The 11,726-nt window shown below is 40.8% G+C and overlaps 3 protein-coding genes across 5 annotated transcripts; all 3 read right to left on the minus strand.

Annotated features, from left to right (window-relative positions):
* Position 1: 1 nt before the first annotated feature.
* On the minus strand, positions 2-981 carry LOC6046319 (ficolin-1). Its single transcript, XM_038255233.1, has 3 exons — positions 896-981; positions 270-827; positions 2-207 (listed from the first exon to the last, which is right to left on the minus strand). The coding sequence occupies exons 1-3, from the start codon at positions 970-972 to the stop codon at positions 90-92; spliced, it is 753 nt and encodes a 250-aa protein (XP_038111161.1). The 5' UTR covers positions 973-981; the 3' UTR covers positions 2-89.
* Positions 982-6,589: 5,608 nt separating this feature from the next.
* On the minus strand, positions 6,590-7,546 carry LOC6046318 (microfibril-associated glycoprotein 4). 2 transcript variants are annotated; one of them, XM_038255063.1, is made up of 2 exons: positions 6,913-7,546; positions 6,590-6,828 (listed from the first exon to the last, which is right to left on the minus strand). In XM_038255063.1, the coding sequence occupies exons 1-2, from the start codon at positions 7,536-7,538 to the stop codon at positions 6,711-6,713; spliced, it is 744 nt and encodes a 247-aa protein (XP_038110991.1). In that variant the 5' UTR covers positions 7,539-7,546; the 3' UTR covers positions 6,590-6,710. The 2 variants fall into 2 exon arrangements, with proteins under 2 accessions (XP_038110991.1, XP_001863538.2); XM_001863503.2 differs by having other exon boundaries at positions 6,892-7,546.
* Positions 7,547-8,008: 462 nt separating this feature from the next.
* On the minus strand, positions 8,009-10,215 carry LOC6046317 (ficolin-2). Of its 2 annotated transcripts, XM_038258123.1 has the most exons (4): positions 10,111-10,215; positions 9,687-10,059; positions 8,259-8,443; positions 8,009-8,199 (listed from the first exon to the last, which is right to left on the minus strand). In XM_038258123.1, exons 1-4 carry the CDS (start codon positions 10,179-10,181, stop codon positions 8,082-8,084), a joined length of 747 nt encoding a protein of 248 aa, XP_038114051.1. In that variant the 5' UTR covers positions 10,182-10,215; the 3' UTR covers positions 8,009-8,081. The 2 variants fall into 2 exon arrangements, with proteins under 2 accessions (XP_038114051.1, XP_038114052.1); XM_038258124.1 differs by lacking the exons at positions 8,009-8,199; positions 8,259-8,443 and adding an exon at positions 9,253-9,444 and having other exon boundaries at positions 9,502-10,059.
* Between the last annotated feature and the right edge of the window lie 1,511 nt (positions 10,216-11,726).

Genomic DNA, 11,726 nt, shown 5'->3' on the forward strand with positions numbered 1-11,726 from the left:
CTTCATCAACAATTCAATCGGCTATTATTGGCTTGGATTGAAAACAAAAAAATAGTAATGCAGAATTATTGTTTGCCACTAGAACAGATTTAATTGACAGCACGAATCATCATTCTAGACTTTTTGAGACTATACTCATTTGGACGAAATGATCTCCAGTACATTCCTGTTCCGTTTTGACCCTGCATATATCTTCCATTCAAGTTGCTGCAAATTAATAAGAAAACATCAGCGTATTTTGCTACCGATAAAAATCGACAAAGATTTACCTAATGTGGCAATTCTTGTACCACCACGCTCCGTACCACATGGAAGCACAATTATCCGGATAAATATCGTTATCGGCATCAAAAGTACTAAATTTCATTCCGCGATGGTGATCCAGTGAGTCCCCAGCACTTCCGCTGAACGTTCCCAAATTCCTCAGCAGATACTTCTCCTTTGGTCCTGCTAGCAAAAATTCACTATATCTTGCGATAGCCTGTATTCCGTCCCAATCCTCCAGCACGACGTGCAGCTCGTACTTCCTGGAGTACGTTAGCTCGTGAATCTTGCTCAAACCTAGCCAAAACTCTCCGCCCAAGTTGCCAAATCCGCGCTCGTACTCGTCCCAATCGCGGTAAAAGTGAACCGATCCTTCGTAGCGATTCTGAATTACGATCCAGCCTCCACCCTCGTACTCTTGGTCACAGAACACCTCGAACGGTTCGCGGAAGCCTGGTTGGGGGTGGATCAGCTGGATCCCTGAGTGGCGATTGGTTGACAGTGAGCATGTTTGCGGTAGGTTCGAGCTGATGGCTTGTACGGTGGTGTTGGGATTGCTTGCACAAATTATTTGAAAAAATAAAAACAATTGAAAGTGTATTTATTTTTTTCTTAGAACTTTTTCTATTACCTTGCAAAAAGTCCAGCAGCCAAGTTTTGCAATGTTACCAAGAATAACATCAAATGTAGCAACGCTTTCGCTTCCATGGTTAGTAAGATACTAATTTCCTCCCACATTTGGCTTATATAGAATCATTATTTGATAAAATGTGTAATCAATCGTAATTAGCTTATCGTAAAATTTCCAAATCCGAAACAATCAGCGTCTTGGCGTCAAAACATTTGCGCAAAAGAACGAAACTTGTGTTTGTGAGATACTAGTTTGCCGTAAAGGCATAGTCCCTTTTGGAATATGCGCCAAGGTGGCGCTTGGTGCCGAACCCACCGCATGGGTGGCGCTAGGCTTAGCTGTCAGTGCAGCGAACGATCGGGAGAGCGACAGTCTCATTCTGTGAGGTGCGCGTTCCGGTGTTGGGGATTCTCCAGTGTAGCCGATTAAAGTCCCACAATGGCGATCCTGCCGGATTATCACCGGGACCCCGGTGAAAACGGATAGAACCTGTTTTTATCCCCGGAGAATCCCCAACACGCGGAAGAGTAAGTGTCTTTGTTTCTACTGCAAGAGAGGAAGAAGCGGAGCTCGTGCCATTGGTGTCTTGGTATGGGTGAGTTGCTTGGAAATTACGGGTTTTGTGAGTGGAGATGGACGGGGGAGGAATGAGAGCGGCGAATCCTCGATGCAGACATACAGTGAGGGATGACAATTGTGAAAACAAGACAAGACGCGGTTAACCCTAGATGATCCACAGAATTCACCACGTTTTTGGCAAATTGTGGGACTAACCCTTGACGATCCAGACGATTTTAATATCGTCAAAAAATTGACCAATTTTTGAAGATTGGTTGACGAATTATGCCAATATAAAAGTTGTCAACAGTAGAAAGGCTTATCAATCGGAAATTTGCTATTTTCAACAAAATGTTCGTTTACGAATCGAACTAGGACGGCCACTTGAAAATGTTCGTTCACGAGTCGAACTAGGAAGGCCGCTTGGAAATGTTCGTTTACGAATCGAACTAGGATGGCCGCTTGGAAATGTCTGTTTACGAATCAGATGGGATGCGGACCGGGACGACCGCTTGGAAATGTTCGTTTACGAATCGAACTAGGATGGCCGCATGGAAATGTTCGTTCACGAGTCGAACTAGGAAGGCTGCTTGGAGATGTCTGTTTACGAATCAGATGGGATGCGGACCGGGACGGCCGCTTGGAAAGGTTCGTTTACGAATCGAACTAGGATGGCCGCTTGGAAATGTTCGTTCACGAGTCGAACTAGGAAGGCTGCTTGGAGATGTCTGTTTACGAATCAGATGGGATGCGGACCGGGACGGCCGCTTGGAAAGGTTCGTTTACGAATCGAACTAGGATAGCCGCTTGGAAATGTTCGTTCACGAGTCGAACTAGGAAGGCTGCTTGGAGATGTCTGTTTACGAATCAGACGGGATGCGGACCGGGACGACCGATTGGAAATGTTCGTATACGATTCGAACTAGGATGGCCGCTTGGAAATGTTCGTTCACGAGTCGAACTAGGAAGGCTGCTTGGAAATGTCTGTTTACGAATCAGACGGGATGCGGACCGGGACGGCCGCTTGGAAAGGTTCGTTTACGAATCGAACTAGGATAGCCGCTTGGAAATGCTCGTTCACGAGTCGAACTAGGAAGGCTGCTTGGAGATGTCTGTTTACGAATCAGACGGGATGCGGACCGGGACGACCGATTGGAAATGTTCGTATACGAATCGAACTAGGATGGCCGCTTGGAAATGTTCGTTCACGAGTCGAACTAGGAAGACTGCTTGGAAATGTCTGTTTACGAATCAGACGGGATGCGGACCGGGACGACCGCTTGGAAAGGTTCGTTTACGAATCGAACTAGGATGGCCGCTTGGAAATGTTCGTTTACGAATCGAACTAGGATGGCCGCTTGGAAATGTTCGTTCACGAGTCGAACTAGGATGGCCGCTTGGAAATGTTCGTTCACGGGTCGAACTAGGAAGGCAGCTTGGAAATGTTCGTTTACGAATCGAACTAGGATGGCCACATGGAAATGTTCGTTCACGAGTCGAACTAGGAAGGCCGCTTGGAAATGTCTGTTCACGAATCGGACGTGTTGCGGACCGGGACGACCGTATGGAAATGTTCGTTTTCGAATCGAACTAGGATGGCTGCTTGGAAATGTTCGTTCATGGACCGAACTAGGACGGCTGCTTAGACATATCTGTTTACGAATCAGACGGGTTGCGAACTGGAAAAGGCGTTTGGGAATGTCTGTTTACGAAACAAACTGGGAAAACCGCTAGGAAAATTATGTTTACGAATGAGATTATTAACAGAAGAGGACAATCAAGGACGCTTACAGATGAAAGCTTTGATGCATTGGGAAGCTTTGATGCATTCGGAATTCTTGCGAGGTGAGACACCTGCAGAAAGCTTAATTGCTTATTGTGAGGTTGGAAGACCGTAGGAAATGCAACGAATTCTTGCGAATGGGGACGCCGCTGCAGTGCCACGGTTAATTGAGTGGTAAGGCGCTCGCAGGCAGGTTGACCGGAGAATGTCTTTGATATCTTTTAGTGTCTGAATGTTAGGATTGGTTATAAAATTCAGAGCGGGAATTGATCTATGTAATAAAATCTGGACTGAGACTTGACTGGACTAAAAAGTGTCTGAACGCTGATGGATAACAATTGTTTAGACTAGGACCACGATGGAATGTAGTAAAGAGAAATTTAAAGTTAAAATAGCGATTGGATTTTCTGAGTGATAGTGACTTGTAAAAGCGAAATATATAATGATTGTACTTATGTTATGTTTCGTGGTTTGAATTCTGAAGATTCCGAGGACGAATGATTTTTTTTTTGTAGGGAAACAGCGTTACGCAGTGATGCTATCTGGAATGGTTTGACCAAGAGGGTAATGAGAACACGAAACAGCTCGGATATTGAAGGAGCACAATTAAATATATGAATTGTTTTCACCTGATTGTGATGATTTCTAAAATTTGACTCTTTTGGTTCTTTTATCCCTAAGTTGAAGTCTTTTTGGAGAAGAAGGGGGATGTGAGATACTAGTTTGCCGTAAAGGCATAGTCCCTTTTGGAATATGCGCCAAGGTGGCGCTTGGTGCCGAACCCACCGCATGGGTGGCGCTAGGCTTAGCTGTCAGTGCAGCGAACGATCGGGAGAGCGACAGTCTCATTCTGTGAGGTGCGCGTTCCGGTGTTGGGGATTCTCCAGTGTAGCCGATTAAAGTCCCACAGTGTTTTGTGAAATATAGAAAAATTATAGATCAGAAAAAGGTTTTTAAAAATGTTGATGGCAATACTGGTAACATGCACCTAGAAAAGAATTATAACAAAAATTAAACAGCAATTTTTTTTGGTACATGCTCAATTTAAATGGATTTTAGTTTTTGTAGAAGTAATTACTAAACTCGTCTCTAAAAATAGCTATTGGTGAAAAAATCGCAAAATGTCTCATGAAATTGCCTATAAACCTCTGAAAACAGCTCAGACTTATCATGATAGGTAGCAAAAATTAACAAAAACGATTGCACATTAGGGTGTCCCAAAAAACGGGATGTTGCGGAAACCGTTAGCCTCACCTGGATTTTTAAAGGTTTTTGCCTTTGGAAACAATATGTTCACACTACGAAAAATTTCCACAAGATTTACTGATAAATGGCGTGTATTTATATTGCTTCGTTTTTCACCTTAAATCAGGGTTGACCAAAGAATGGCCCGCGGGCCAAACGTCGCCCACGAAGTGATTTTTTGTGGCCCGCGGACCCATTTTGAATGATCATTTAAAATGCACTTTGACGCATTTGCAAGCGATTTTATAATTCCTTAAAAATTAAGATATTTTTTTCTTTATATAAAACTAATGATTTTTCCATGCTTTGATCCCGATCAGGGCTTGCGAAATTTCGACTTTGTTTATGATAGCTGACAGGACACTCCAATCGTCTTCACCACGACAACCTGATTTTTACATTCTACTTTCGTTCGTTTCACACACAAAAGGATGAGTGCTACGCAAAGTCACTCACACAATCATTGACTTCCCTCCAGGAGAAAAATCGACTAGAGAGCGGCCGTTTGACATTCTACCGAGATTCCGATCATCTCTCCAATGATAGCAATCATATGATTTCTGTCACCACGCAGCATACACTAGGAAGAGAGAGACAAAAACGAGAGAAAGAGAAAGAGCACGTTGTCTCGTTCGGGCGGCTGCTTGAGTGGTGCTCATTTTTCGTTCGTTTCGTCTTCGTGTTTACGTTCATCGACCGTCGCCAAATAATGCCGGTCATGATAGGCGTTGTGTGTCAGCGATCAAATATCGTTTTGGGAAATGATCGCTGACGGAAAGTTCTATCAAATATCGAGCAGTCGCGTTCAGTGATAGATCCCTTTTCAAGCATTGATCCCGATTATATGAATCAAATATTGTGTTGAACAATCTATCTCATTGAAACAATGTAAGTAACACGTTTAAATGTGATTAAAAATGTCAATTTTGCCGAATTTTCATCAAACATTTATGGAAATGAGTTGTAGATCGGTCGAATTTGATTAAAGCAGGAAACTGTCAAGAGCTAAAATATAGGTATATAATTATTCAAAAATCATTACGTACGATTTTTTTTATTTTAGCCTCAAACTTATTTCGCTCTTAGATCATTCCACCGCGTGATATGAACTCATTACATGTGGGTTACGGATCTGAGTACCTAACATCTGATTAATTTAAATTTAAATCTTATTTATAAATCTTTTAAAATAAAACTACGCATTTTCACAAAAAATGTGTCACCTCTTCTTAAATATATTTAAAAATAATAATGAAAACAAATTCAGTTAAAATAGAAGTGCATTTTGCTAAAAACCTTTTAATTTTCATTATATTTGTGAAATTGAAAATTGTCAATTTTTTTCTCATTTGGCCCGCAAGTTCATGTGAACTTCAAATTTGGCCCGCCATAAAAAAACTTTGATCACTCGTGTCGTAAATAGTCATAGCAGGCCCGATTTCCACCTCATAAGTCATAACAATGCCGGATTTTTTTATGGGCCAAACTGTAGATTAATAAATGGATAGAAAACTTTCAAAAATATTTTAAAGTCAGACTATTTTTCTTTTTTAAATACTGCTTTTGTTAGAAAGAAACGGAAAACTGACTAATTATTCCAACTAACAATAATAGTTTTTTTAAATGGATAAACACCCAAATTATTTGAGGCGAACGATTTGAAAAAAAACTGCTTTTGTTCGAAAGTACGAACAAACTCAGCAATTTTTAATGAAATTCAAGAAGGTTGTTTTACATCACATAGGTTTTTATGGAATGGAAGAAAAAGAATGGAAAAACTATGAAAAATATTACAATCATCAAATATAGTTTGTTTCATTTAATTAGAAGTCAGCCTTTTTCATTTCGATAGAATTCACAATGTTGTGCTTTTATTTTGAAAGATCAGCCCATTTTTGAAAGAATAAAAAAACTCTCAAAAAATGCGGATTTGATAGCAAAAAAAAAACATTACAGAAATATTCCAAAACTCTGTCTATTTGGGAATACACCAAAATATTACAAATATTTCACTTTGTCACTTTTCACTACGTCATTAGTTAGTTTTAAATGCTTTCTATATATAAAATAATATTTTTTGGCTATTAGGATGGTCAAAGAAAATATGCTTTTTTGACGTCTCTTCTCAGTATATTTACTTAAAAGCTCAACGGCGAACTTAAATTGGCTCAGCTGTTCCGGGAATATGTACATGTACTGTGTCCAAAGTTTGTTGACTTTATTTAATTTTCAGTTCACGGCCCGTATCATCATTCTAGAAACTTTTACGCTATATCCATCGGGTCTAAACGAATTCCAGTACATTCCTGTTAAATCGATTCCTTTAGTGTATCTTCCGTTAAGGTTGCTAAAAGTTGAATAAATATTTGATTAAAACGATGTAACTCAAGTATAACGGTAAGCACATTACCTCGCCGCACAAACGCTGTACCACCACGCTCCGTATCGGGCAACGGCACAATTCTCAGACCACAAATCGTTATCGTTATCGAACGTTGAAAACTTCATTCCGAGGTGGTGACTCGTCATTGCATCGCCGGCATTCCCGCTGAACGTACCCAGGCTTTTCAGCGTGTACTTTTCCTCCGGTCCAGCCACCAAGAAGGCACTGTACCGGGCCACCGTTCGATGCCCCTCCCAGTCCTCGATGATTACGTGCAGCTCGTAACGCTTCGAGTACGTGAGTTCGTGAATTCTATCCAAGCCTAGCCAAAATTCACCGTTCAGGTTGCCAAATCCGCGCACGTAATCGTTCCAACCGCGGTAGAAGTGCACCGATCCTTCGTAGCGATTCTGGATTACGATCCAATTGCCGCCTTCGTACTCCTGGTCACAGAACACCTCGAATGGTTCGCGGAATCCGGGCTGGGGGTGGATCAGCTGAACTCCCGAGTTGCGATTTGTTGTTTTCGAGCATGTTTGCAGTAGTTTGTGGGTAGCGAGAGGTTCAAACTGACTTTGTTCAGATTTTGCACTTGGACATTGCAAAGCAATGATAAATGAAACAAGCTTTAAAAATGTGCACCACTCCATGGTGGCGAAGAACTGTTTGCTCATAAGTTGATAATCTTACCTTTTTATACCTTACCAATTCTATTATCGGTAGTCATAAAACTCTTTACGGATTGTTTGGGCAGGTTGAAGGTTGTATAGAAGATTAAAGCAGTGAGTTAATTGCGGAAACCAAATCTGACAATCGAATCAAGATGTCAACTGAACTGATTTTCTCAGCCCTGTAGAGTCCGTTCTTTTGATTTAATGACACCCGTGAACCAATACAATTCCAAACCAGACAATCGATTAAATACTCACTGCTCACTACTGACTAAATCCATCACGAACTACTTCTTAGTAAGCAGCAAAGCAAATGACACTATATTTTACACATTCTTTTTGAATACATGGGTTTAAGTACTTGGTTATAGTACAGTGGACTCTCTCTATGCCGATATTGAGAGCGGGAGGTATGAAACGAAACGAAAAAATAAAAGCATTCTTTTTGAAGCGACTGAAGTTTTTTTTTTTGACAGATGGAGCAATATTGATATCAAGATCGATAGCCAGAGGGTCGACTGTAATTGCAAATTAGAAAAAAAAAGTTCAGTTTCTAACCCGAATCATCATCCGTGACATTCTTTGACTGTATCCATCAGGTCTGAACGTTCTCCAGTCCATTCCTGTACGATTGAATCCTTGCATGTATAGTCCATTCAAGTTGCTGCAAGTAGTTCAAATTAGTTGCAGTTATCTGTATAGAAAACCCAATACTTTACTCACCTGCTATGACAAACTCTATACCACCATGCACCGTACCAGGTGACAGCACAATTGGCTGTGGAAAGATCGTTATCTGCGTCAAATGTGGTGAATTTCATACCAAGATGGTAATCCAGCGAGTCCCCTGCATTCCCACTAAAGTTTCCCAAACTCCTCAGCATGTACTTCTCCTCCGGTCCAGCCACCAAAAAGTTGTCGTACCGAGCCACCGCTCGAATACCTTCCCAATCCTCCAACAGCACGTGCAACTCGTACCGTCTCGAGTAGGTCAACTCGTGAATCTTGCTCAAACCTAACCAAAACTCGCCGTTTAGGCTGCCAAATCCACGCTCGTAATCGTTCCAACCTCGGTAGAAGTGGACCGATCCTTCGTAGCGATTTTGGATCACGATCCAACCTCCGCCCTCGTACTCCTGGGCACAGAACACCTCGAACGGTTCGCGGAATCCCGGTTGGGGGTGGATTAGCTGGATCCCTGAGTGGCGATTGGTTGAAAGTGAGCATGTTTGGGGTACACTTGAGCTGATTTGGGTTGTTGGACTACTTGCATGACTATTATGATTTGGGAAAATGAACAATTATTGATATTTCAGGAGAGGTTCACAATCTGACTATAGTACCTCTCGGAGATCTCTGCAGCAGATAAATGCAAAGCACAAACGAGAATTAGAGACGTTACCACCTTCATGGTAAGATTGAACTGAACTTTTTGCGAACATTTCCTCCTTTTGGACGGGACTGACAAATATCGAAGTAGATAAAAAAAACTGATAGCAATATCAGTCAGCAATCTCTTATCACAAATCTGTTTTAAGACATTTTATAATCTCTTTATTTTTTTTATGTTTATGTCTGGAGTTTTTTTTGAAAAGGTCCAATAAACCAAATTTCCAGTTTTTGCTTTTTGGGTGTTTTTAGAACCGCCTTGAGTCAAGGGGTATTGAAAAACATCCAAAAAACAAAAACTGAAAATTTGGTTTATTGGTCCTTTAAAAAAAAAAAACTCCAGATGTTATCTTCAGCATGTCATCTGTAAATTTGAACAAATAACTATCTTCATTCAAAAAATTACTGAGCCACACGAATCATCATCCGAGACTTTCTCAGACTGTATCCATCAGGTCTAAAATGCCGCCAATCCATTCCAGAACGGTCGAGTCCTTGCATGTATTTTCCATTTAAGTTGCTATGAAAAAAAAAACATTTTTTCATCCTTTCCAGCAAAACACCGAAATAGACTCACCTATGATGACAGTTTCTGTACCACCATGCACCGTACCAAGAGACAGCACAATTGCCCGCGTTAAGATCGTTATCAGCATTAAACGTGGTAAACTTCATGCCCAGATGCTCTCTGAGCGAATCTCCAGCATTCCCACTAAAGCTTCCTAAACTCCTCAGCAAGAACTTCTCCGCCGGTCCAGCCACCAAAAAGTCACTGTATCGTGCCACCGCACGAATCCCCTCCCAATCCTCCAGAACCACGTGCAACTCGTACCGCCTCGAGTAGGTCAACTCGTGAATCTTCCCCAGTCCCAGCCACATTTCCTCCTCCAAGTCTCCAAAGCCACGCTCGTACTCGTCCCAATCGCGGTAGAAGTGCACCGATCCGTCGTAGCGGTTCTGGATTACGATCCAGCCTCCACCCTCGTACTCCTGGTCGCAGAACACCTCGAACGGTTCACGGAACCCGGGTTGCGGATGGATCAGCTGAACGCCGGAGTGGCGACTAGTCGCGAGTGAGCATGTTCGCGGCAGGTTGGAGAAGCTCACTGAACTTGAGCTGTTTTGAATGTTTTCACTGAAATAAGTTATTAGTAATTTTTCTTCTACGTTCTAGAATACATGGTACTTCTCAATGAAACTTGCTCCCGAATATTTCACTGCGGCAATCAACAATACCGCATTCAGTAGTCTTATCATGGTGAAGCAAAACTGAATGAAGTCATTGCTCGAAAGTGTAGCCTTTTATTTGTACACCACTTTCAGTTATTCAATATTACTAATTGATAGCAACATCCGCAGCTCGTACGCAATCGGAAGTACAATCGTTTCTAGATGCTGCATTTGAAGATAACAATGTTCCTTTTAGTCATTTTACCATTTAGGCTCCAGCAAAAAGCAAAAAGCAAAAAGCAAAAACAGCAAAAACAGCAAAAACAGCAAAAACAGCAAAAACAGCAAAAACAGCAAAAACAGCAAAAACAGCAAAAAAAACAAAAACAGCAAAAACAGCAAAAACAGCAAAAACAGCAAAAACAGCAAAAACAGCAAAAATAGCAAAAACAGCAAAAACAGCAAAAACAGCAAAAACAGCAAAAACAGCAAAAACAGCAAAAACAGCAAAAACAGCAAAAACAGAAAAAACAGCAAAAACAGCAAAAACAGCAAAAACAGCAAAAACTGCAAAAAATGCAAAAACTGCAAAAACTGCAAAAACTGCAAAAACTGCAAAAATAGCAAAAACAGCAAAAACAGCAAAAACAGCAAAAACAGCAAAAACAGCAAAAACAGCAAAAACTGCAAAAACTGCAAAAACTGCAAAAACTGCAAAAACTGCAAAAACTGCAAAAACTGCAAAAACTGCAAAAACTGCAAAAACTGCAAAAACTGCAAAAACAGCAAAAACAGCAAAAACAGTAAAAACAGCAAAAACAGCAAAAAAGCAAAAAGGATTTGGATTTGGATTTCTCGATGGAGCAGAAAATATTTTCCAATGGTGAATTTTTTCCCGTCAATTGAGTACTGAAATTAAGATTAAATTTGCGATTTTAATGTTCACAATTATAAAGTTTTTTTTCTGAATACGTACGAACGCAAGGATTTAAAATGGGTTTTTGAATCAATTTAAAAAAATATAATTTCGCAACCCTTCTTGACCGAAAAGATCTTACTTGACAGCTTCTTCTATGGGGACCATAGTTGATCTATCGAAAAAATGTTGTCTGATATTTTTTTTGCATTAAAATGAAAAAAAAAGTGATCAGAAATGGTTTTAGTTGTGTAAAAAAGGGCTCTAGGACCTTATTAATCCAATTGAATATTGACAGAAAATGTCTGTTTTCGTTGGAAAACGGGTTTGCTGGCCATTTGTTTACCTACATTTATTCATACACAAATTCGACCGCATTCTAAACATATAATTCATTTCTGTACGTAAATTTCCCTCGGTTTAGAAACCCGTCCAAAACTGTCCGACCTGGTGGACCAAACCGCTCAAAAAAAATCAGAGTGACTTAACCCATTCCGAATCGAGCAGGTCGTTCCACGAAAATAAAACGTAAACAAAGTTTCACTTTTTTTCAATTTTGATTTTTCTACTTCCAACAACAAGAGAGGTAGGCGTGCAGACGGGTACATCAAAGTAGGCGGGGGTGGGACGAAAATTGGAAACGTCGCTCAAGCAAACCAGCCGAAATCTGATCTTTCTCGGAATAAAACGAAGCTCCTTTTATGCTCGACTTTGCC

This window comes from Culex quinquefasciatus, chromosome 2, assembly GCF_015732765.1.
Source record: "Culex quinquefasciatus strain JHB chromosome 2, VPISU_Cqui_1.0_pri_paternal, whole genome shotgun sequence".
Classification (NCBI taxonomy): Eukaryota; Metazoa; Arthropoda; class Insecta; order Diptera; family Culicidae; genus Culex; species Culex quinquefasciatus.